The 25,982-nt window shown below is 44.2% G+C and overlaps 2 protein-coding genes across 6 annotated transcripts in view; both read left to right on the top strand.

The window, feature by feature from the left end:
* The first annotated feature begins 2,136 nt into the window (after positions 1 to 2,136).
* On the top strand, positions 2,137 to 13,029 carry ADPRH (ADP-ribosylarginine hydrolase). 4 transcript variants are annotated; one of them, XM_082460089.1, is made up of 5 exons: positions 2,421 to 2,552; positions 3,988 to 4,021; positions 5,102 to 5,427; positions 7,151 to 7,511; positions 9,020 to 13,029. In XM_082460089.1, exons 3-5 carry the CDS (start codon positions 5,115 to 5,117, stop codon positions 9,432 to 9,434), a joined length of 1,089 nt encoding a protein of 362 aa, XP_082316215.1. In that variant the 5' UTR covers positions 2,421 to 2,552; positions 3,988 to 4,021; positions 5,102 to 5,114; the 3' UTR covers positions 9,435 to 13,029. The 4 variants fall into 4 exon arrangements, with proteins under 4 accessions (XP_082316216.1, XP_082316214.1, XP_082316215.1 ...); XM_082460090.1 differs by lacking the exons at positions 2,421 to 2,552; positions 3,988 to 4,021 and adding an exon at positions 2,137 to 2,231; XM_082460088.1 differs by lacking the exon at positions 3,988 to 4,021 and having other exon boundaries at positions 2,418 to 2,552.
* A 5,645-nt stretch (positions 13,030 to 18,674) lies between these two features.
* PLA1A (phospholipase A1 member A) overlaps positions 18,675 to 25,982 on the top strand; it is a 32,784-nt gene continuing 25,476 nt past the window's right edge. The window contains exon 1 of one of the 2 annotated variants that reach the window (XM_082460070.1): positions 18,675 to 18,928. In XM_082460070.1, coding sequence (XP_082316196.1) covers positions 18,856 to 18,928 — 73 coding nt within the window. In that variant the 5' untranslated portion in view covers positions 18,675 to 18,855. The remainder of the gene's footprint in view (positions 18,929 to 25,982) is intronic. The other variant, XM_082460069.1, reaches the window with a different exon arrangement.

Below are 25,982 nucleotides of genomic sequence, written 5' to 3'. Positions count from 1 at the left end.
AAAATATCTTCACAGAAACATCTAGAAAATGTTTGACCGAATATCTGGGTACTATTTCCTATGCAAGTTGATACATAAAATTAACCATCACAGATGCTCACTAAGTCTTCTGAAGTGAGTTCATGATACAGGATATGTATGTGAACAGCCGCTTTTGGCTTCCTATTTCTCCTGGACTAGCTTTCTTCTGTTTTCTTCTAAAAAGCCTCTACTTCATTTTTTACCCACTTTAAATCATTTTAACAGATGTGTATTGTGGTCCTATTCTGTGGTACGTTTTTCCTTTGAAACTTTTTGTTATTTTGTGTTTGCTGCAGAGTTCAAGGGGCCCTGTCTATTAACCATTTCCTGTTAGCTCTATCTTTTTTTTTTTAATTTTAGCTCTCATGATTTAATGAGGCATGGTGGCATGGTATTACACATTCAGGCCCATGAAGTGGCAAAGATTTGTTTAATCCCCTGTTTTTCAGTTATCTATGCTTCTGTTTTCCTTCTGTTGAACTAGCCTTGGCCATGGTATGGTTGGAGAGGAACTGAACATCAGAGCCTCATATTTCTTGGTTATCAATGTGAAAGGGAGTTTACCCTAGAGGCATTACCTTATCTGAACATTTGGATTCAATTATAGTAATGATACTATCACAAATGACACAGAGAAATGCTTACAATGTGAAGCTCAGTGGTTAAAAAAAAAGGATATAAAATTGTATATACAGAATGACCCGATTTTGTTTTTAATGTGCATAAAATAAAGATTGTAAGTATTTAAAATCTGAGTGGTGGAATGTGTTTTTTCTTCTGTGCTTTCTAAAATTTCTTTCTACATGTAAAATAAAAATTCTTAATGTGAAAAATTTCCCTTTCTCTCTCTCCCTACTCCCAGCAAACTCTCCCATTAGCCTCCTGAGAGGTAATTATAATCATTACTAACAGTGTGACATGTGTTCTTTCAGTCATTTTACACACACTCACACACACACACACACACACACACACACAGAGCTCTTTTTTCTTACATAAATAAGACCATGTATATTACTCACTCGAAAACTTGATTTTTTTACTTAACGAAATGTCTCCAAGCTCTTCCCTTGTGAGCCTGATTATTTACCCAAAGTCTACTGATTTAAATGTCTACCTTTTTGGAAAGGTAATTATAATAATTCATACTTATGAATAATTTATTCATAATTATGCCCTAATTTAGGAGAAGGAAACTCATTCTCCACTCTAAACAGAGATTGAGGTTATTTCCAATTTTCTGCTATGAGAAACAATTCTGCAAAGAAATCCAGAAACATTTATCTTTGTGAACACATGAGAGTTTTTATTTATTTATTTGTTTATTTATTTATTTAGTTTTGGCTGCGTTGGGTCTTTGTTGCTGCACGCGGGCTTTTCTCTAGTTGCGGCGAGCAGGGGCTACTCTTTGTTGTGGTGCGCGGGCTTCTCACTGTGGTGGCTTCTCTTGTTGTGGAGCACAGGCTCTAGGCACGTGGGCTTCAGTAGTTGCGGCACGTGGGCTCAGTAGTTGTGGCTCACGGGTGTAGTTGCTCCCTGGCGTGTGGGATCTTCCCGGACCAGGGCTCCAACCCGTGTCCCCTGCATCGGCAGGTGGATTCTTAAGCACTGCACCACCAGGGAAGTCCCTGAGAGATGTGTTTTTTAAGAGAGACTTCTAAAAGTTTTCTCAACTTCTCTACTGGAAGTATGTGTTATTTTTTATCATAAAAAAGGAACATTTTATTAAAAAACAAACAAATCAACAGGCTAAGATGAGATCACTCAGCTGGGTGCAGTCCATGAGAGCAGGGCTGTGCCAGGACCTAGCATCCACCTGGTACACAGTAGGTGTTTAATGCCTGTAGCAAGAAAGATAAGCACAGCAAATCAAAATTCTTGAGAAGTATATAGAATACTTGCATATGGTGATTCTAGTATTTTTCAGATGATATTATTTATTCAGACAAAAATACTTAGTTTTTCTTTGCTTTTCTTTGCTATCAGGATGAAAAAATTCTATTCTGCAACCAAATAAATGACAAGAGTTAAAATTAATTAATTCTAACAACCAACCTAAGAGGTAGGTACTATTATTGTCCCATTTTATTCGCGAGGGGCCCAGACCGTGACAAAGGCCGCGCACACACTAAACACCCTTTTCCGAGTCAGGGGTCACATGCTGTTTACTGCTCAGAGGAGCTGGACTGGAGAAAAGGCCGAGATCACAAGTGAGTGCCCAACAGTCTCTCAAAAGCGGGGGGGTGGGGGTGGGGAGCGGAGCAGCGCCATTTCGCGGCGCCTGGCGCTCCCCGGCGCCCTCCGGAGCCGAGGGCGCCGGTGACGCGGGTCCCGCCCCCCGACCCGGGCGCTGAAGGCTCCGCGCCTCGCCCGAGCCGAAAGCGGCGCCCGGCAATCGTTCCGCTCCGTTGAACCTGGGCGTGGTCCGCGGACGCGGCGGCGGGGTCCGCCCTGGGCCTCCTCGCACCCAGACTTCCCCGCGCCCGGCCCCGCCCTGAGCCCGCGCGCCGTGCCCTCCTCGCGGCCAGCAGGTACCCCTCTCCGCCGTCGGCTCCCACACCCGCGCTCCTCGCCTGCCGGTGACCAGTGCCGCCCGCCCCTCCTCCCCACCCTCCTCGCCCGCGTCCCCCGCGCGCTCCTCCCCCCGCGGTGACCCGGGGGCCACCCCGCACCCCTTGTCGGGCCTGGACCTGTTCCCCACTCGCCTGCTTCCCCCCCCCACCCCCCCGCAAAATAGCAGAGGACTGCCGGGAAGCAGCTGCCCAGATCTCAGTTGTGAATTTATAGTTCGGGGATGAGACTATAAACTGTAAAAGTTAGAGGAGTTTAGAGAATATCGGCGTTCTGAGAGCGGGAGTCCAGAGCAGTACGGTGTAAAAGCTAAAGGAAATTTCCCACAGAACGAGGTGGTCATCGCCCCCAGCCTCACTCGAAACTCACAAAAACACATTCGGGTGGAGCCAGAGGAATTACAGAAAAGAAGCTGAGGACTTTGGAAGAGGGTACAGAGGGTTAAAGATTGGTTTTCAGAAGCCAACTAAGCTTGGTCTCTGAAGCACTCAGCGCAGAGACAGGAGCCCAGGCTGCCTTGGTAGCTCCCCTCCTGCCCCGCAATCCAATTTACCATGGGAAAATTGAGATCCAGGATGGGTGGCTTGTCCACAATCACACACCTGATTCTGGGCAGAGCCAGGACTATCAGCCCAGAACGCCAGTTCCTAAGCATCATTTATAAACAATAAAATATGTAAGTAATGTTTTACAAATAGTCTTTGGGAACCAGGAAACTCAGCATGATCAGTAACTCAGTAGTGGTCTGCTCAGTCTGTCATCATTTTTCTCAGGTGCTTGCCAGTCTGTATTTCCTGGCCCACAGCAGTGCAGCTGCAGAAGGACTCTTGGAAGCCCAAGGACTTGAACTTAACCCTGAGTAAAACCCTGAGTAAATAGATTTTAGGGAAGAGGAGGAGGGGAAGGCATCTTGGATGGGGAAAGAACTTGAGCTGAGGGGAGGGTGAGCTGGGCCACCGGCGTTTGAAAGTGTTCTCCTGGCCAGGGCAAGTAGAGTGGCTGATAGAGTGGGAGCAGACAGTGGAGGGCTTTGGAGGTGAACGCTGCAGGCTATGGGGCACAATGGGGAACTGGAAACGCACCGACAGGGAAACCAGCACTTTACTGGGGATCAGATTCATGGAGAGAGTGTTAGCTGAGACCCCAGGACTCTAGAACTCAATCATTTAGAAGGAAAACAAAATGTAAATATTGCTGTTGAAAGGAAGGTTGTGGGAGAAAGTACGGTCTTCTAGTTCAATTAATAGAAAAATCATTTTCCCTGGTTGTGTATGAATAATGAAAATACTGCTCACTATGTGCGAAGCGCTGTTCTAGGTGCTTTATAAAAATTAATTCACTTACTCCTCATAACAAACCCACGAGGTTCTTACTGTTTTTGCCACCACTTTACAGATGTAGAGGGTGAAGCACAAAGAGGTTGCTCAAGGTAAGTAGGTCTGTGCTGAGGCAAGGGCCCAGGATCAGAAGATTTGGGTCCCAGTGCCTCCATTTGTTGCTTCTGTGAATTTACCCTCTCTGACCCTGCTTTCTTTTTTTTTTTTTTTTTTTTGGAATTTTTTTTTTATTTTTATACAACAGGTTCCTATTAGTCATCAGTTTTTTACACATCAGTGTATACATGTCAATCCCAATCGCCCAATTCATCACACCACCACCCCACCCCCCCGCCGCTTTCCCCCCTTGGTGTCCATACGTTTGTTCTCTACATCTGTGTCTCTATTTCTGCCCTGCAAACCAGTTCATCTGTACCATTTTTCTAGGTTCCACATATATGCATTAATATACGATATTTGTTTTTCTCTTTCTGACCTACTTCACTCTGTATGACAGTCTCTAGATCCATCCACGTCTCCACAAATGACCCAATTTCGTTCCTTTTTATGGCTGAATAATATTCCATTGTATATATGTACCACAACTTCTTTATCCATTCGTCTGTTGATGGGCATTTAGGTTGCTTCCATGACCTGGCTATTGTAAATAGTGCTGCAATATCTGTGAAGTGCATGCTGTAATCCGGGCCTACTTATGAGGCAGGATGTGCGGGTGCTTTGCAAACAGTGTATTGTGATACCAATGGAAAGTGTTAATGTTTAAGTAAAGGAGGGATGCATTCCAAGGCCAAATTCAAACCAAAAAGAGAAAATGACAAGCTTGGTTTGACTTGCAGAATTTAATGGGCTTGCCACTCACGGAGAGGCAAAGATGGAATCGTAGTTAAATTGGGGGTTTGGAGTCAGATGGATCTAAGTTGGAATGCCAGCCCTGCCATTAATTAGCTCTGTGACCTAAGATAAGTCACATAACATTTATGATACTGCGTGGCTGATTTACTCATCTGTAAAATGGGTCTATTCCACTCCCCATAGAGCAGTTGTGAGGATTAAATGAGATGTCCTTAATACTGTGCCTGCAAGGTGTGAGTGCTCCGTAAAATGTAGATAGGGCTATTATTTTTTCTGATTTTTTTTTTCTCCCCATCCCGTGTGTCTTTATATTCCCCCAGAGACAGCCTCACCATGAGCGGGGAACTGATCAAGAAGTATGTGGCAGCCATGGTGCTGAGTGCAGCTGGAGATGCCTTGGGGTACTTCAACGGGAAGTGGGAGTTCCTCCGGAATGGGGAAAAGATTCACAGGCAGCTGGCCCAGCTTGGTGGCTTGGATGCCATAGATGTGGAGAGGTGGAGAGTCAGTGATGACACAGTGATGCACCTGGCCACGGCAGACGCTCTCCTGGAAGCCGGCAAAGTCTCGGACTTGGCTCACCTGTATTCCATCCTTGCTAAGCATTACCAAGACTGCATGGGAGACATGAATGGCCGGGCGCCAGGTGAGAGCAGCCAGTGGAGGTCCTGGGCAAGTGGAGAATAAAACAGGCCCAAGGAAATCATTAAAAATGTTGAATGAGATTTAAATATCAAGGAAACATTAGTTTTTATAGTTGTGACAGAAATAGAAACAACCTGAATGTTCTGTAATTTATTTAATTATGGTGACACATCTGCAGCCATTTAAATTATGCAGATAAATATTTACCAGTATGGAAAGATATTGTATATTAAGTAAAAAAAATTAGGTTACAGAACACTGTGTATCTTATGAACCCATTTTCTTTTTTTTTTTAAACATCTTTATTGGAGTATAATTGCTTTCCAATGGTGTGTTAGTTTCTGCTTTATAACAAAGTGAATCAGCTATACATATACATATGTCCCCATATCTCTTCCCTCTTGCATCTCCCTCCCTCCCACCCTCCCTATCCCACCCTTCTAGGTGGTCACAAAGCACAGACCTAATCTCCCTGTGCTATGCAGCTGCTTCCCACTAGCTGTCTATTTTACGTTTGGTAGTGTATATATGTCCATGCCACTCTCTCACTTTGTCCCAGCTTACCCTTCCCCCTCCCCATGTCCTCAAGTCCATTCTCTAGTAGGTCTGCATCTTTATTCCCGTCCTGCCCCTAGGTTCTTCATAACCTTTTTTTTTTTTTTTTAGATTCCATATATATGTGTTAGCATATGGTATTTGTTTTTCTCTTTCCGACTTACTTCACTCTGTATGACAGACTCTAGGTCCATCCACCTCACTATAAATAACTCGATTTCATTTCTGAACCCATTTTCATTAAAAGTATATATGTATATCTCTGTTGGGAGAGGTCTGGAAGAATATACACAAAGATGTTAATCATTGTATCTGGGTGATAGGGGTATTTATAGTTTCTTATTTTCATTTTACTTATTTGTAGCTTCTGAGCTTTCTTTAATAAAGAAATTTTTTTTTCTTTTTAAAGAAGACTGGAAAAGGTTGTGTAGAGTCCCCTTTTCTGGTTCCAGGTTGCTCACAGGTGGTTCCTGCTCACTTTGGGAACTTTTTACAGCCACTTGGGCCACCAGCTGATGTGAATCGCCTTTCCCCTAGCTCCTCCTGTATTAGTTAGCTTGACCTGCTGTAACAAAATACCACAGACCAGCTGGCTTAAACAACGGACATTTATTTTCTCACTGTTTTGGAAGCCAGAAGTCTGAGATCAAGGTGTCAATTTCATTTCTTCTGAAGGAGACCTTTCTCTTTGGCTTGCAGACAGTTTCCTTCTAGCTGTGCCCTCTCACAGCACACATTCCTGGTGTCTCTTTGTGTCTCCAAATTTCCTCTGCTTATTAGGACACTGATCAGACTGAATTAGGGCCCACCCTAACATTCTCATTTTAACTTCATCACCTCTGCCCTATCTCCAGATACAGTCACATTCCGAAGTACTAGGGGTTAGGGCTTCAACATATGAATTTTGGGGAATACAGTTCAGCCAATAACACCTCCTGATGAAAAGCTCCCCGCTCCATAAACCCAGGGGCGTCTAGTATAAGTACTCTGGTGTAAGTAAGGCACAATGTTGCCCTGGGGTTTGGGGTTTGGAGTTTGGGGACATTCATCATCATACTTTTCGGCTTTCCCGTTCCATCAAGGCAAGTTGGAGACGGGGCTTGGTTCTCTCATCCTGCGGGGCCTTCGCTTCGGTACACTGAGCCCATGCCCTACCGGACTCTCCCCAGGGGGCGCCTCAATGCAGAACGCCATGCTGCTGGAGCCAGACAAAGCCGATGGCTGGAGGATTCCCTTTAACAGCCACGAGGGTGGCTGCGGGGCTGCCGTGCGGGCCATGTGCATCGGTCTCCGGTTCCCTCACCGCAGCCAGCTGGACACCCTGATCCAGGCGAGCATCGAGAGTGGCCGGATGACCCACCACCATCCCACAGGCTTCCTGGGAGCCCTTGTGTCTGCTCTTTTTACCGCCTATGCTGTGAATGGCAAGCCTCCCCAGCAGTGGGGAAAAGGACTGATGGAGGTGCTACCGGAAGCTAAAAAGTACATTGTCCAATCAGGCTACTTCGTGGAGCAGAATCTGCAACATTGGTAAGTTTGTAGGTGCACGCTCCTGCTAGAAGATGGTTGAATCTGTGTGCGCACATGCGTGCATGTGTATGCCTAAAACTCAGAGATCAGAGCAACCATCCTGGTTCTCACCATCCAGTTCCGTCGTCCACCGCATCCAGCTGCCTCCCCACCCACCTGCTAAGGATTTCAAGTACAGTCCCAGTGGTGGTGTCCACCAAGTCGCCAAGTGAAGACCTCAGGGAGTAAGGCAGCTACACTGCTTCCCTCATGCGTAGGGATCCTGTTCTCTATAGTTTTTGTGGCTGTTCTTTTTTTTTTTTCTGACCACACCGCGTGGCATGCGGGATCTCAGTTGCCTGACCAGGGATCGAACCCATGCCCCCTGCAGTGGAAGCGCAGAGCCTTAACCACTGGACCACCAGGGAAGTCCCTATGGCTATCCTTTACTGAGATGAACTTCCCTGCTTATTTCCTGGAACTTGTTTTTTCCGTGTTGTCTTGACACACAAATAATACTGTGAAATCCTTGGCTAAAATGATCTAGAGATAGGTTTTTCCACCAGCTAATTAATGTGGTAAGGCCACATCTTCCCCTTTTTTTGAATTCATTTCACATTCCCTTTCTTAGAATAAAAAGGTCCAGAGGCTTGGGCTTCCCTGGTGGCACAGTGGTTGAGAGTCTGCCTGCCAATGCAGGGGACACGGGTTCGAGCCCTGGTCTGGGAGGATCCCACATGCCGCGGAGCAGCTGGGCCCGTGCGCCACAACTACTGAGCCTGCGCGTCTGGAGCCTGTGCCCCGCAACGAGAGAGGCCGCGACAGTGAGGGGCCCGCGCACCGCGATGAAGAGTGGCCCCCGCTTGCCACAACTAGAGAAAGCCCTCTCATAAAAACGAAGACCCAACACAGCCAAAAAAAAAAGAATAAATAAAATAATTTAAAAAAAAAAAAAAAAAAAAAAAAAAAGGTCCAGAGGCTTTCTAATGAAATCACCCATGGTCATGATGTTCCAAAGTTCTCTCTTAAAAAAAATAGTAACCGTATAAGGAGATGATGTGTTAATTAGGTTGATGGTAGTGATCATTTCATTATGTATATGTATATCAAATCATCATGTCGTACAACCTTGAATATGTACAATTTTTGTTAAGAAAATAATATAAAGTAAATAATAAAATAAAATATATAATGACAGGCTAAATACATAAAGTTCACCCTTGAAAGTTGACACTTGCCATGATTCTCAACTCAGGAAAAACAAGGCTTTATTTCTCACCTTTAACTTGCTGTATATCTTCTTTATGTAGCAACAGGTATCAATGCCTTATTTATATCATTCCTTAGCAAAAATGTATTGAATGAATGTCACTTAGAGCTCATTTTGATTTTTTTATATCATATGATTTTAGTACCAGAAGTTGAAATCATCTTGGAGCTTTCCCTGCTCGCACATCTATCTGGTACCTTTCCTAATGGCTTTTGACTTCATTTTTTCAATTGACTGTAGATTTTTTTCCTTCCTACAGGTCTTACTTCCAAGACCAATGGAAAAAGTACCTAAAACTCAGAGGGATTTGGGATGGCAGATCAGCCCCTACCTTCCCCAAGCCCTTTGATGTGAAGGAGAGGGATGAGTTCTACACCTCCGTGAGCTACTCTGGCTGGGGCGGCAGCAGTGGACACGATGCCCCCATGATTGCCTACGATGCCATCCTGGCTGCAGGAGACTCCTGGGAGGAGCTTGCCCACCGAGCCTTTTTCCATGGTGGAGACAGTGATTCTACAGCTGCCATTGCTGGCTGTTGGTGGGGAGTGATGTATGGTTTTAAAGGAGTGAGTCCCTCCAACTATGAGAAGCTAGAATACAGAAACCGGCTGGAAGAGATAGCTAGGGCTTTGTATTCTCTTAGGTCAAAGGAAGATACCGTAATTACCCTTTAGGGAGAAGTGACATTCATTTCTGGTGGTTTCTCCTCTTGTGTAGTCCCTTTTCTGCTCGGTTTCACTTTTTTCAAAGTCAAGAGTCTCAACCTTGTACTCAGGGAATTTTGAGATAACAGTCCCTTGGACACCTGAAGGTCAGTCTTTCCAAACTTATCCTGTCCTCGCCCCCCCACCCCAAATCTACCCCTCTTCCTATCCTGAAGAGTCTTTATCTCAGTTGATGGCATCAGCGTCTCCCAAATTAGAAATCTCATAGCCTCATATTGAGTCCTCATTTTTACCATCTAATCTTTCACTAAGTTTTTTTCTGTTTGTTTTAGGGTAGGTTCCCCAAAGTGGACTCTGAGACAAGGATTTGAGTGCAAGTAGTTTATTTGGGGGGTGATTCCAGGAAGCACTGTTAGGAGAATGGGGAAGTGAGACAGGGAAGGGAGGGGAGCCAGGACAAGGTGCGTTAACGAGCACGTTACCAATGCGGGCAGCTGGGACTCGGTCCGTCCGGGTCCTCTGCGTAAGGCACTCAGAGTTGTCCCACCGACTTCTATCTGATGTTGGTGGAGGACCACTCCCAGGCGTGCTAACTCCCTGGCGCTTCCGGGCCTGCCTCTCGTGCAAGCCAAACATGAGTGTCCTCAGGTAAAGTCTCAGAGATGTTTGCAGTGGCAAGCTGTATGGCGCATGGGAACAGTGAGGGGTATATGTGGGGTCCCAGTAGCATCAGCTGGTTGGTTCTACCTCCTGAATATCCTTCAAATCTGTCATTCTTTTACCTTTTTGCGCCAAGTATGTTTCAGCCGGATTTCTGCAATCCAGGCTCCTCAGGTCTGAGGAGATGCAGCTTCTAGCTGTGCCCTCTAATTTCCTGGGCATGGCACTGGACATGGGGCCAGTTGGTTGCTGCCTATTTGCTTGCCTTTATTCTCCTCTAGGCAGAACCTAGCATGGTGCCTGGGCACACAGGAGATACTTAATCAGTATATATTAAATGAATGTTGTTTATTAGCCTCCTATCTGGGGCCTCTAATTCCAGTACTGCCTTCCTCATCGCCCTCCAGAGTGATCTTTACAAATAACAAATTGATCATGCTGCGCTTCTAATCATGTGAGATGAATACTCACCCCCTTTCTTCATTTCTTGGTGCTCTTCCCTCTCCTCTTTCACTTTCAAGCCCCAGCTCAGGTGGCATCTCGTAGATGAAACCTACTCTGACTGTTCAGGCTCTTGGCTCTCTCTCCTCACTCCACCCACAGCCTTCTGTCTCTAGCCCTCTCACCACACTGATCCTGTTGTGTGGTGATTGTGTGTCATCTGGGGACGATCTCAGGCTACTTGTGTCTTATTCTTTTTGTCGCCTCCCCGTCTGGCCCATTAGTGATATTCAGTATTTACTTTGGAAGTTCATCAATTTGTGTTCATGTGAATGCTTTCAATATGCAGTGCCTCATCTGTTTCAGATGCCCTCTACTTCATGATTGTCAGGAGTGGCCTGTGCCGGCCTGAAAGAGATAGAGGGTTTGATGCTTTAACCAGGCCTGTGTGCTGACTTAAATGAGACAAAGCTCTCAACTCTGTATTTGAAGCAGGACTCCAGCAAAGGCATGAGATTTATCATTCTTTTATACATAAAGAGAGAAGAAAATTCCAAAACTCTTTTTTCTGGTTCAAAAAACTCTGATGTGAGCTGGGACGAAGTGAGAGAATGGCGTGGACTTATACATACTACCAAATGTAAAATAGATAGCTAGTGGGAAGCAGCCGCATAGCACAGGGAGATCAGCTCCGTGCTTTGTGACCACCTAGAGGGGTGGGATAGGGAGGGTGGGAGGGAGACGCAAGAGGTAGGAGATATGGGGATATATGTATATGTATAGGTGATTCACTTTGTTATACAGCAGAAACTAACACACCATTGTAAAGCAATTATACTCCAATAAAAATGTTAAAAAAAAAACGTGTATTTATATATTTCAGAAAACAGACATGTTTTAAATATTACAACTAGGGCAGCAGATTCTTCAGCAGGACAATCAGAATTGCAGACTTTAGGGGTGGGGATTTACAATTTACAGAACATGGTAATAACCTCTTAGATTCAGGTGTCTTAAATTCAGGTGTACAAGAAGACTTCTTTGTAGAAATTTTTTTTTTTAATTAATTTTATTTATTTTTTTGGCTGCATTGGGTCTTCATTGCTGCGCTCAGGTTTTCTCTAGTTGCGGCGAGCGGGGCTACTCTTCGTTGCGGTGCACAGGCTCTAGAGCGCGGCCTTCAGTAGTTGTGCACGGCCTTAGCTGCTCCACAGCATGTGGGATCTTCCCGGATCAGGGCTTGAACCCGTGTCCCCTGCAATGGCAGACGGATTCTTAACCACTGCACCACCAGGGAAGTCCCTGTAGAAATATTTTGAGGACAGTTTTAGAATAATAGAAAACAGTACATACATTTTTACACAAGATTCTTGAACAGAAGATTAAGATGGAGACTCTCGTGACTGTTTGTAATTTCCCACTAGATAAAAACTGACATTATAGTGCAGTATAGTGTGTCCTTTTCTGCAGTTGTAGGAGAAGAGGGAACATCTTTTCCTGGTCTTTCTGGGGTTTCTTTTATCAATAGTCAGGAGAGCCTGAAGTTTTAAGGTGGAGAGCTAGAATTCAGTTAGCACTGCCCAAACAGCAGAACTGAGATGCTTAAATGTTACAATATAGAAAAGGGAAGAAGAGTATTTTAACAAGTGGATTCTGAAGCATGACCTATTTTACCTCTGTAACTGGTTTGGTGAATGGTCTGAATTTAGTGAGAAGAAACATGGAATGAGTTTCTTTTTCTCTAGCTACTGCCTTCATACATACTCCATTGAAGCTGCTTTTCCTGCCCCGTAGCATCATCTTTTTGGTCTTGGGATGGGGGTGTGGTGGCGGGTATTAAAAACCCAATCCAGTCCATCCCAGTCTAGTTTTTTTTAATTTCAGCTTTATTGAGGTATAAATGACATGTAAAATTGTAAGATATTTAAAGTGTACATTTGTGGTGATTTAATAGACATATACATTGTGAAAGGTTTCCCTTCATCTAGTTAATTAACATATCCATCACCTCACATGTTTATCTTTTTTTGGTGAGAACATTTAAGTTCTACTCTCTTAGCAAATTTCAATTACACAATATAGTGTTATCAACTATAGTCACGATGGTTTACATCAGATCCTCAGACCTTGTTCATCTTACAGCTGAAAGTTGGTACCCTTTTACCAACCTCTCCCTATTTCCCTCACTACCACTGTTTCCCCCAACTAGCCCCTGGCAACCACTTTTCTACTCTGTTTCTATGAGTTTGACTTTTTTTTTTTTAGATTCCACATGTAAGTGATATCATGTAATATCTATCTTTCTCTGTGGCTTATTTCACTTAGCATAATGCCCTAAGGTCCATTGATGTTGTCACGAATGGCAGGATTTCTCATAGCTGAATAATATTCCACTGTATATATGTACTACATCTTCTTTATCCATTCATCAATTGATAGCCCCTTGAGTTGTTTCCATATCTTGGCTATCGTGAATAATGCTGCAATAAACATGGGACATAGATATCTCTTTGTTACCCTGTTTTCATTTCCTTTGGATATATACCCAGAAGTAGGAATCCCGGTCCAGTTTGATCAATTCTAACACTTTAATGTCATGTCCTCCTTTCTCCCCACCACAGTCAGTCCCGGGCCCACAGGGCTTGAGGAGGAGTGGAGACATGGATGTCTCTTTCATTCCTTGCCTCCCTCTCTTGGGGTTCCCTGTCCCTCTCCAGTGTTACCCTAGACCACCCTCACCAGTGGAGCCCTGATGGGAAAGGGTCAAGCCAGTTGTCTTCTAGGGCTCTCCTCAACCCAAGGGAAACTCATCCTTCCCGGTGACATTCACCAGGGAGAGGTCAGGCTGCCCCACCTGCTGCTGTCTACATTTCCCCCATCCCTCTCAAATAGGACAGATCCGGAGGACAGAGCAGGCTGCCTAGCAGACAGCCGACTCGGAAGCAGACACCACTGTCACCTTCATGTGGTCACCCTCACTCTGAGCTGGTAGCCCCCCTCACTTGGCTTTGTTGTGAGGGTGAGGTAGAGCACCACCTTTCCTTCCCTTTCAGGAAGGGATGGGAAACCCCCCATAGAACTTATGATTCTTATGATTTTTCCTTCAAACGGCTGATTTTCGGCTAGGGGAGGTGGGGAAGGGAGGTCTCCTAGAGCAGTTCTGCTGCCTCCTAGTAAGTCCCACTGGGATCTGTCTTTCCAAGGCCTTCCAGTCTCTTTAGAATGTGGTGGTGGAGGTGTGTGCGTTGGGGGGAATGGCGTCCCGGCAGGGTAGGAGGGTGGAGACGTAGCATTTTTTGTTTGCTAGTAAGACTTCAGCTGCAATTGGAGACAAGAGATAGCGTCTTTTTAAGATCCTGTTCTATTTGCTATGCAAATTCTCACTCTTCACAGCAGTCACAATTCAGAAAGAGATCAGACTTTCAGACTCCTTTTTCTCAAACCTCAAAACCTCCTCTCCAAACTTGACTCTCAATTGGCAGCTTTGCTTCCTATTTCTCTGAGAAAATAGAAGCCATCGAAAGAGAACAACTGTCACACCCATCCTCATCTCTGTCTCCACCTACCCGCACCTGGGCTCCTGGGCTCTGCCTTCTCTCCTGACTGTGAGTGCTGGTGTGCGTGTGTGTGTGTGTGTGAGAGAGAGAGAGAGAGAAAGAGAGGAGGGAGGACCAGAATGAACAGAGGAAAGAGACAACAGACTTAATTATATGCATAATGTTAGAGTAAATTTAAAAGATGACCTGAATGACAGTATGAACTTGTCATGCTAATCAAGTTAACATCTGTGTTCTGAAAAACAGAATAGGTCATGAGTAACTTTACAGGGATTAATGGTATTTTTTGACCTGCTAAATGATGGTACTTCAGTTGCTTTCTTTGGTACCTAAGATTGCTAGATGTTGCTAGAAGTCTTGGCAATATATACGTTTTTAAGATCTGCATTGGCCTCATCTGCCCTTCTCCAAGCTTCTTCAACCACACATTCTCCATTTCCTCTTCTGTCTCCACCTCTCCAGGGCAAGTAAATGTGCATCTTTTTAAAACAGCCAGAGCTGCTGGGGGTGGTGAGGGAGAGAATGGAGACTCTGATGATTTCACAGTCAACCATCCCAGTGGATCAGCTCCTCAAGGAATGGGGTCTGGTTAAGGACCCAGGGGTCATCCAGGCATGGCAGAGAGAGCAGTCTTGCCATCATTTTCTCATCCCTGGGGTGTGGGTTTGGGGATATTGACACCTAGGGAGTTGGTGAGACTCTCTCCTTTGCGGAAGGAAAGACAAGAGGAGGAAGAAAGAGTTGCTGTGCGTCAGGCAGTTTACTAGAGCTTGTTAACAGGTGACGAAGTGGGGCTCAGAGAAGCTGCCATCCATCTAAAGTCACACGGCTGGGATGAGATGGAGCTGGAGTTTAAACCCAGGTCTGCTTGTCTCCAATCCTACCACACTCTAATTGTTGGCTATAATTAGAAAATGTTTCCTTAGACAAAGCCAAAATGAAACCCAGTAGTGAGATGGTGCTGGCAGCAGCCTGTGGCCTCTCTCCACCTTCCCACAACTATGAGGTGATGTCAAAAGGAAAGATGGTGGTGGGTTTGAGATGCACGTTGGGGGCAGGGGTAGGAGTGGGCAGAGCTGAGCCCAGCTAAATCCGTGGAATGGGCAGATGGGTCACTTCCAGCCAGTTTCTTCCACCACTTAGAAGGCACAACCCAGGGGACCCCCGGGGTGTCCTCTTCCTTCGACCTTCTCGTGGAATCGTCCTACAGTCCTGCACACAAGCAACAAGCTCTCAAGGTTCACAGGTCATTTTACTTTGAAGTTAGGAGATCTCAGGGAACAAAAACTAAACCATAGAATTTGACATCAAACTGTCATTTAAAAGCTGCAATTTTCAGTCTTTCTCAAAATTTGGAGGCCTGGAGACACCTGTGACACATTTTCCTGACAAGTGTAAAGCAAGGGTCTACCTGTTCTTCCAAGGAAAACAGAGACAGAATATAGACAGCTTTAAAATGAAAGCAAAGTTATGCGGTTTGGGGCACAAAGGGCATGAAGTATTCTCTTTACAAGAGTGTAGATGGCCTTATGCTCGTGTATTATGGTTTGTTCTGAGAATGGGTGTGTATGTGCGTGCATGCCTGTGCATGCACGCGTATACACATGCAGTACATATAGAACACCAGGAGTGGAGGCTCCAAAATCATGGTCTTCACCTCAAATTGGAAAGGAACCTGGCAAAAGGTCAGACTTCCTGAAAATCGAGTAGGATAGGGGCTTGAGTCATTTTGGGCTGTGCACTAAAATTTCATGAGAAGTTCTAATGGGTTTCTATGTGCCCTTAAAAAACAAATGAGGCAGGTGGAAAGAATTTTGTTTAGTGTGAAAAGCTAGGTGCAGAGGGTTTGTGTAGTGGGTCAGCAAGTGTGTAAAAAGTTCAGAAAGGATGGGATAGAATAAACGGGTGAGGCTCAGAATTATAATTTCCTAAGATTATTTTATATTAGTTAGTATGTTAGTTTATATTCCCCCCACTCCCAACCCCACCCCTAAACTGAAGACCATGCTTCTATACACGTGTGCATGCACACATGCACACACACGTAAAGGCGTATTCATTTATGGAACTGTCAGCCCGGGATCCTGAAGGAAGGTGAGGAAGCTGGGAATCCGAGCTGGGAACGGGCAGGCAGGAAAGGCCGAAAGAGATTCTGTGGATTCCAGGGGTTGTAGCCAGTAGCTACGTCTCTTCTCTCTTCCCCTCCACTCCCTTCTCTTCCTCTCCTCTCTTTCTTTCAAAACAAGTGTTTAATGAGCACCTATTATGTGCCAAGCACATTTCTAAGCAGCAGGCACACAACAGGGAGCCCTGAGCAATGAGCACTGGATATTGAAGCCGGTGTCCTTGGTCTCTTGCTTGCCTCCCTGTGTTCCTAGATCCTAGGCGAGTAAAACCATCTGACTCCACTTCACGATGGGGGCCTCGATGCCGTCTTGGGATCAGGCCCCTTCCCACTGCCCTCTCTAAATGAGCACACCATACCAGAGGTACCATGCCTTTCCTTAGCAAAGATTGAGCACTGGCTGTGTGGCAGGCACTGTGCTAGGTGCTGGGGACACCTCACTGACAAAAGAGACCAGAATTTTGCCCTCCCGAGGCTGACATTCTCCCTGGGGAAGATGGACCACATACACTGATTATAAGCTGGTGTTCCCTACCAGTGTTTCCTGTAGAAAGATCTCCATCCTCACCTTCTAAAACACGTCACCTCACTTTCCAGGAGGACCCCGCTCTCTTGGCCCCCTGAAGCAGTGCTCCCCAGGTCTCTGGCCTCTGTGAGCTTTAGTTTCCTCACTGGTGAAACGGAGATGACTGTGGTTAGAATTAACAGAAGACTAGTGGCTCTGGCGTGCGTACAGTCATCTGCGGAGCCTGCTAGAACTGCAGAGTCTGGGGCCCAACCCCAAGGAGTCTCATTCAGTGTGTCTGGGTTGGGCCCAGTGGTCTGCCCCCCGTCCCCTGGGTGATTCTGAGGCAGGTGGTCTTGCCCAGGACCACTCCAGCCCCTTGTGGAGAGCACTGCCCCAGACGATGAATGTGACAGGGAGGGCACTCTACACGTAAGCTGTGCTGATGTTGCACAGGGAACACTGTGCTGGAAAAGCTGGAGTGACTGGCCTGACGTGCCAGCTCTGGGTGTGATGGAGTGGCCAGGAGAATGCAGACCTCAGTCTCCTGCTGTGAGGAACCTCACTGACTGACGGTCCTGGGTGCTGCCCTTCTGCATCTACCCTCGTCCTTGTGCTGAGACTGCCCCCAGCTAGTGACTGGGCAGGTCGAGGCTGCTAATACAGCTCATTTTCATAAGAGACTTCAGCTTGAGGCTTCCCCACTGCCTTGGCCAGGACATTCTAGGAACTGCATGGTGTCCTGGGACTTCCTGTGCGATCCTCTTTCCTTCGCCTTGTCCTTCGCAGGTGTCAGCCCTGCAGCAGGGTCTAAAGGGTCTCCCTACTGTCTTCAGCTCCCCTTTTTATTCGTCACAGGTCTTATCCCTGAGAAATCTCTTGCACATCTAGTCCCATCCTGGCTTCTTTTCTCTGAGGACCTGGACCTCTACACCTGGCTTGGTCTCTGACATCAGAACAGCCTTCAGTAGTGCCCTTCCTGGTGGCAACAGCACCTGAGCAGTGGCATCATGTGCAGGAGGGGAAGCAAGGGCTGGCCCCTCCAAAATCATTTCATCCGTGTCTTGGGCAGGCCTGGCACAGCTTGGTGCAGTGGTTGGTGCCGCCTGTTGGCACAGTGGTTCAGAGCATGGCCTCGGGAGCTAGGTTGTCCTGCTTCAAATCCCAGCTCTGCATGAGCTTGTGCAAGGTACTTAACCCCTCTACACCCTGAAGTTGTATGTAGATAGTACTCCCCTCACAGAGCTATGGTCCAGAAAGTTCCATACTGCCCTGTTGGTGGGTTCTCTGCCTCACAGCAATGTGCTGCAATTAAGGAGAGCTGGGCAAGTACGGCGCCTCCCCCTTCCCCTGACCCGTCTAGAAGTAGCACTCTGTGGTTTCTGCCACTCCTTTGGGTGAAGAGGCCATGCGGTATACTGGAAACACCCTGGTTCCAGGCCAGCTCTGCCACTTCCAGCAGAAGGGTCTCCATAGGTCATTTTCGTTCTCTATTTCTTTGTTTCTTATCAGTGAATTCGAGACACTGAACGACTCTTCTTAGAGGTTGGACTTCTAGCCCCAAGATTCTATCAAAGGATAGTACTCTCAGAGGCCAACTTCATCTTCTTTCGTTATTTCCGTTAAATGTACACTAAACATATTAATACATTGTTGGCTCAGCTCTGTGCTGGGCACTGGGGACTCAAAAACGAAAAGAGAAGGTCTTTGCCCTCAAGCCGCTCAGAGTCCTCCTGGGGGGCAGACACGTCCACAGACTCCGGGACAATGTGGGTTTGTGATCCCCTAGAGATGAAAGACTTCTGCCTTGGTTTTTACTAACATTTTATAATGGGAAGTGGGAGAGGTGCAGGAAATAGTTTCCTGATGATGTTTGGCTCAGAGAGGAAGGGCAATGTGTTTCAATGTCCCCTGCTTTAAAAAAAAGAAAAGAAAAAAGTATATTTCTTTTCATTGAGAAGAAACAGAAAAACTGGGGAAGTTAAACAAATAGGGAGAGACCTGTTACAGGTCAGGAGGCCAGTTAATGATTAGTGAGACCCAAGTGGGTGTTTAGTGTTCAAAACTATGAGAGGCTGGGTTATGAGATCTCTTTGTCATTAGGGGTCGGCTTCGCCCAGCTCTGAGACTTCCAGCTCAACGATGCCCCCAGACCCCTGGGAGGGCTGCTTCTGGTCATGGGGGCTCCTTCTGTGGCTCAGTGTTGGAAGTACAGGTAAGTCGGGGGCTGGGGCCTTGGGTGGGACTTCTTTTGGTCAATAATTCTATTTTTTCAAGCCATCTATTTATGTAGCGCTAACCTTTGGAAGGTCCCCTAAAAGCCCTCTCCTGAGATGAATTTAAAAGAGGGAGAAAAAAACCTTCAATCATAATGGGAATGACAGCACTTTCTTAAGTCACAAAAATTGAACTTCCTCTAGTTGTTTTACTCATTTTTCTAAAATCTGCGTTACTCCTTTTCACCTTGCACAAGCCAGGAAGAGTATAAAAACATAAAATGTGATTAATTCCAAAACATGATTCATTTTCACCCTATAAATATCCATTGTTCCAAGATATATTTAATTTTAAAATTTAAAATTTCCAAACTAACAACAATTTTGTCATTGAGATTGTTCGAGGTCCTTTCTAATCTTGCCGACCCAGCTCAAGTTCAGGCCTGTCATCCCTCCTGGCAGTACTATGATAACTAGTCCTGTTCACCACAGATAACCAATGACCTTTAGCACAGTTTCCCTCAGATGCCATTTGCATCGTGCCTTTCCCAGTGAAAACCCCACCCACCGCTCTCCCTTGCTTAATATAGCAAATCTAAACCCTCTTATGGCGTAGGGCATCTCGGAGGAGTAAAATCCCCTCCTCTCTGACCAGCAGTGGCATCACCCTTGGAAAGCTCCCTTCCCTCTGCCCCCAACAGCAGAGACTGCTTTTGTGTCAGGTCCACGAGACATTTAATTCTCATTCCCCAGCTTTAGGGTGTGTCATTCTTTCTGCCTGTAGTTGCTTACACTACCTTTTTGTTTATTTCTGCTCTTCACGTCTTCCAAGAAGGTCTCCATGATTCATACCTCCCTTGCAACACCACAGGCCTCTGCTCACCCCTTCCCTGCATCAACGGTTGGCGTTGAAAAGGTGCTACTTAGCTTCATGTGTGCTTTCTCCTAACGCAATCATTTATTTGAGTGCGTGTGTGTGTGTGTGTGTGCGTGTGTGTATGTAAAGTGACCATATATCTTGTTTTATGAAGTGGCTGTTTATACACTATATACTAGATCTAAAAGGATTTATATCTTACACATTTTTGACAAATGTGAGAAAATCTGCCCTGCAAAGAAGTTATAACTGTTGATTAGTACGTGAGCACGTCTGTTTTCCCACCCTCTCCAGCAACACTTTGTATTATCAAATGTTTTTCATATTGTCAATCTCATAGAAAAAATAGTATTACACTGTTGTCTTAATTTTTATTTCTTACTGTGATTTGTGCTTCTGGTGTCTTGTTTAAGCAATCTTCTTATAAAAATAATCTTTCATATTTTCTTCTAAACTCTATGGGTTTAGATGAAGAGCACCAGGGACAAATCTTGTGGTCATGGGGTATTGTTTTTTTCCTACTCCTGTGGGGTATTTTTTAATATGATGTTGAATTTTATTTGCCAACATTTATTTTTATTTTTGTATATATTTATATTTATTATTTTGTATATTTGTTCATAAAGGAAATTTATCTGTCATTTTTTTTTTCTTGTATTGCCCTTCTCTGGTCTTGATACTAAGATGATTATAACCACATAAAATAAGTTTCTGTTCTATGAAACAGTTTTATATAAGATAAAGGTTACTTGTAATTTAGAGGTTTGGTGGAGTTCTCAAATAAAACCATCTGGCTCTAGCGTATTTTAGGGCCAGAGAAGACTCTTGATTACCAGTTTGATCTTTTCTTTTTTTGGTGCTAGCGGGTTTATTTGGATTTTTATTTCTTCTTGAGTCAGTTTCAGGAAATTATATTTTTCATTGCTTTTAAATTTGCCAATGCATTTGTCTGGGAATTTTTAAGAATATCTTTTATACTTAATGTTCTGCAGTTTTACTATCATCTGCCTATTTGTATAGATTTATTTATTTTTTATCTTGCTCATTACCCTGAGTATAACTTGTGATTAGACAGCTCATATCTTTTTTCAGTTATGAAAAATTCTTAGCACTTACCTTTTCAAAATATTGTTTCTTCTCCCATTCTCTTCCTTTAGAGAACAGCTACTAGTTAAATGTTGGAGCCTCTCCATCTATTGTCTATACTTTTTAACTGCACTTTCATATTAAAAAGCTTCTTTTACTTCTTCTGTACTAGACATTATAGCATTGATTCCATTTTTATTTCCATGACTATCTTTTTCATTTCCATTTCCTAATTAGCTTTTTACTATATATCTTATCATTTATGCCCGTTTTTATTTCATAATTGCTTATGCTCTGTCTTTATTTTTATCCTTGTATATTCTCAGCATACTTATTTTAGAGCTTTGTCAAAGATTTTTAAAACTTTATTTCACCTGGAATGAATTCATGATCCACTTATTGGCTTTATCGACTATCTGTGTAAACATTTGATTTCTTTATATATTTGTTTTCAAGCTTTTTTAAAAGTAAACTAGTTATTGAAGTACAACATACATACAGAAAGGTACACAGATTATTAATACACAGGTTAATGAATTTTCAGAATGATTTCACCTGTGTAACCATCATTCAGATCAAGAAATAAAATGTTACCAGATTCTTAAAACCCATTCCCTGTATCTCATCTTACTCACTACTGACCCAAAGATAACTCTTATCTTGACTTCTGACGCAATAGATAAGTTTCATTTTAATTTTCAATGAAAAGTTTGTTTTCAGTCTCTCTCTTCATCTCTCTGTCTCCCCACCTGAGCCCCCATCCTTGCCCTCTCTCCTCCAGAAACGTGCGTTGTCTCAGCTCCTGTGAGTGAGGCCTTGTCTTTCCATCCTGTCTCCCTAAATAAAGCTAGAGCCCCAGTAAAAAGTCAATAGCTGTTTTTGTTTGTATTGTTTTTGTTGTTAGCTTCCTTTCCTGAGTTGGGGAGCCCCTCTCCACCGCTGGCTACCACTGGTGGGTCTTCCACACCTGGATCCCGCACTTACCTCACTTGTGGATCCCGCTTACCTCACAAAACTGAATTCTTACAACCACTGTCTTCTGTCAGACCTGGAACCCATCACCATTTTGCAATTCTATTCTTGTTCCTGTTTTGGAGATACTATTTTTATGTTTGAGATCGTCTATGTCTTTTTCTCCCTCTCTTTTGCATATTCATCTGTCACTACTCTTTGGCTGAAGTGGTGCTTGGAGGGATGGGGTATCTGAGCATGATTCACTGTGCCACGTTCCGTAGTCTTGAATGACGGACAGTTCAATCCTATTGTCTGCAAATATTGGCAATTTTTTCTCCCCCTTTTGAAACATTATCATCTTTATCCTGTTTTATTGTCTTGTTTTACTAGCTAGGACTAGAACTTCCAGTCCAATATTTAATAGAAGCACTGATAGCAGACATTCTCATTTGTTCCCAATTCTGAATGGAATGCTTCTAACATTTCACCAATAACTATAATCATTGCTATAGGCTTTTGGTAGGTACCCTTCCTTTCTTATGTTAAGGAGTGTTGGGTATTGAACTTTATCGTGTGTTTTTTCCCTACATCTATTGAGTTGAGCATATGGTTTTTTTCTTTAATTTGTTCATATGTGAATTACATTAATACATTTTCTAATGTTAAACCATCTTTTCATTTTTTGGATTAAACCCTGCTTGGCCATGATGTATACTTGTTATCCTTGAAGGATTTGACATTTTATCTAGGATTTTTATGTCTGTGTGTAATAGTGAAACTGGCCTTTAGTTTTCCTTTCTCCTTCTTTCCTTGTCCAGTTTTGACATTTTGGCTATTTTCATAGAATGAATTTGGATTCTTTCTCCCCTTTTCTATTCTCCGGAACAGTATGTGCAAGATAGGAATTGAAGGATTGTTAGAACTTCTCTGTGAAATCTGTCCTGATAGAGTTTTTTGATGAATAGATTTAAAACTACTGTTTCAGTTCCTTTATACTACAGTTTTACATTTGATTTTCTGTTTTTTCTTTCTTGACTAAGTTTTAGTAAGCTATAGTTTTCTAGGGGATTATCAATTTTTTAGGAAAATATCTATTTTTTAACTGTTGGATGGGTATAAACATGCTATTTTGTGGTTTAAAAAATCTACTGGACTTACATCCCCTTTTAATTCTCTATATTGTTTATTTGTGACTTCCCCCTTTTTTTCTTACTCTATCATCAAAAGTACATCTGGTTGTTTTTTTTTTAAGTACATCTAGTTTATTATTCTTTTCAAAGAACTACCTTTTGGTGTTTATTGTGTGTGGCAGGTTCTATTCTAGGCAGTAGAGTGAACAGAATGGATAAAAATCCCTTCCTTCTTTGAAAGTATCTTCTAATGTGGGGAAATTAATAAACAATACATTTAATAATAAACTGGTAAATAAAAAATCTTCATTAAGTGATGATTGCTATAAAAATAAACAGATCAGGATAAAGAAAATTGAGAGAACGGAGGTGAGGCACATAGGCAGATTGCAATTTTAAATAGAGGGTTAGGGACTTCTTTGGTGGTCCAGTGGCTAAGACTCCACACTTACAATGCAGGGGACCTGGGTTCGATCACTCGTCAGGGAACTAGATCCCACATGCCGCAACTAAGACCCAGTGTAGCCAAATAAATAATAAATAAATAGGGGGTTAGAGGAAAGAAGATGACATTTGACAAGCAAAGACTTAAAGGAGGAGAAGGAATTAGTCACGTGGATGTCCAGAGAAAGACACTTTGGGCAGAAGGAATGGCTAGTGCAAAGACCCTCAGGTGGGAACCTGTCTAGAGAGAGGAAGAGCTAGGAGGACAGTGGCTAGAACAGAGGAAGCAGTAGTCAGACAGGCGAAGGGCTCCCCAAGGGGATGGTCTAAGATATTTAGGGCTTTCTTCCACTGTTAGGACTTGGGATTTTATTCTGAGTGAAATGCCTTGGTGGCTTTTGCACAGAGATGTGACATGATTTGATTTACTTTTCTACTACTGTGTTGCAAATAGACTGAAGGGGGACAAGAATGAAGGCAGGAAAAGCATTACAGGCTACATAATTTTGAGAGATGATGGTGGCTTAAACCAAGGTGGTGCCAGTGTAGGTAGTGAGAATGGTTTAATTCTGAATATTGTGTTCTGAGGATTTACTCACCATTGTATGGGGGTGGCAGAAAGCAAAGTGTAAAAGATTTCTCCAGGAAGGTCAGCCTGAGCAACTGCATGGACTGAGCAGCTACTGATGCTGTTCATATTCATTGTTTTCTTTAATTTCAACTACTTCCTTTTTTTTTTTTAAGATTTAATTTTATTTATTTTTGGCTGCATTGGGTCTTCATTGCTGTGCGCGGGCTTTCTATAGTTGCGGTGAATGGGGGCTACTCTTTGTTGTGGTGCACGGGCTTCTCATTGTGGTGGCTTCTCTTACTGCGGAGCACGGGCTCTAGCCACGCGGGCTCTAGTAGTTGTGGCTCTTGGGCTCTAGAGTGCAGGCTCAGTAGTTGTGGCACACGGGCTTAGTTGCTCCATGGCATGCGGGATCTTCCGGGACCAGGGCTCGAACCTGTGTCCCCTGCATTGGCAGGCAGATTTTTTTTTTTTTATCCACTGCGCCACCAGGGAAGTCCCTTAACTATTTCCTTTATATTTCTTTCCCTACATTTTATTTGGTGTTGCTGTATTATTCTTTTTCAGCTTTCTGAGTTATAAGGTTAATTTACCTAATCGGTGTCTTTCCCCATTTTCCCCTGATATTTACATTTATGGTTATAGATATCAGCCTAGTACTGTTTTAGCTACTTTAACTCAAGTTTTGATATTGTATTGGTTTTATTGTTATTTAGTTTTTAATATTCTCTAGTCTCCATTGTGATTATTCTTTAACTCATTCATTACTTAAAAGGGAATTTTAAAATCTCCAAATGTGTCTTTAAATAACTTTTGTTACTGATTTCTAATTGTATTACATCTTATTTAGATAACGTTGTCTGGAATATATTGATTCTGTGATGCTTGTTGGGCCTTGCTCTGTGACATACTATACTTATTTAAAAGGACTCTTAATTCTCTGTCTGATGGATGCAAACTTCCCTACATGACCAATAGAGCAAATGTATTCATGTATGTGGTTCAAGTCTCATGCTCAAGCAGAGTCCTTTCATCTTTTCTTCAAAAAGCTGGGGGAAGGCAGATGAAGTAGTCAATTCAGGCATCGTTCTCTCTTGTGTTCCATGGGAGCTCAAGTTGCCACAGGCTGAGGAGCCTGGGGGCCTGCACAGTCACAGTGGGCTTCATTGCCGGGGTGTCCAAGACCTGGCTGCTCAGAAGGGAGATACAAGGGGGCTCGGGGACCAGGTCTGGGGCTTAGGTGCAAAGGTGAGGAAACCGCTGTCAGCGCCCTCTAAGGGTGCGGTTCCCACGATCTGCTCACGGTACCACAGCCCAGCGCACCCCAGACCCACTGGCTTGCTGTACATGTGCTCCCCCGTTACCTCTGAAGGCAGATAACCATTCCAGAAACCTGAAAGAGCTGTCTTCCTCGTGAAGAGCCCTGCACAAATCAGTGTGCAATCTGCACCTGTCTTCTGATTCTGCAGATAGTTTTGTCCCATGGCAGGAATGTGAGGTAGCTGCTAACAGCACCAGGACTTCGGGGCTGGGGGGCCAGTGCGACAGTGTGTGCCCTGCTGCTCCGGCCGGTCTCTTTCTGTAAGACCAACTGGGTGTCAGGTGCCCCCCCTCTTTATCACAGGCATGAGGGTGGGCCGTTGGGTATTGAAGATAGGCCAGATTTTTAGCTCCCTGGGAAGCAGGAGTTTCATGCTGCTGTTTCCGTTCAGTATTGTAGAAGGCCTTTCAGTGACCTTGACCATAAAATATCCCGTTTAAACGTACCTGTTGGAAGGCACCGTAGAATACATACAGCTCATTAAGGATCCTCTCTACCATCTGGCTGGGCAGCCATGTGCTGGGCGCTGGAAGGCTCTGGAGTGGCTCTGGACTGCTCATAAGGAAAAGAAGTGAGGAGGCTGGAGGGGGGAGTTTGAAACCCTCTGGAATGGGGTGCTCAGACCAGAATGGGCCTAGTCCCCAGGGCAACTGCTCATTTCATAGCCCAG

Source organism: Balaenoptera physalus, assembly GCF_965194825.1.
Source record: "Balaenoptera physalus genome assembly, chromosome: 4".
Lineage (NCBI taxonomy): Eukaryota > Metazoa > Chordata > Mammalia > Artiodactyla > Balaenopteridae > Balaenoptera > Balaenoptera physalus.
Note: the sequence above shows the minus strand (reverse complement) of the source record. Positions and strands in the feature narration are given on the sequence as shown.

Bases quoted from the DNA above. Each gene is read 5' to 3' on its own strand.
- ADPRH (XM_082460090.1), top strand. From the start codon at position 5,115: ATGAGCGGGGAACTGATCAAGAAGTATGTGGCAGCCATGGTGCTGAGT. The intron at 5,428-7,150 runs GTGAGAGCAGCC...GACTCTCCCCAG, and splicing joins CATGAATGGCCGGGCGCCAG to GGGGCGCCTCAATGCAGAAC. The intron at 7,512-9,019 runs GTAAGTTTGTAG...TCCTTCCTACAG, and splicing joins GAGCAGAATCTGCAACATTG to GTCTTACTTCCAAGACCAAT.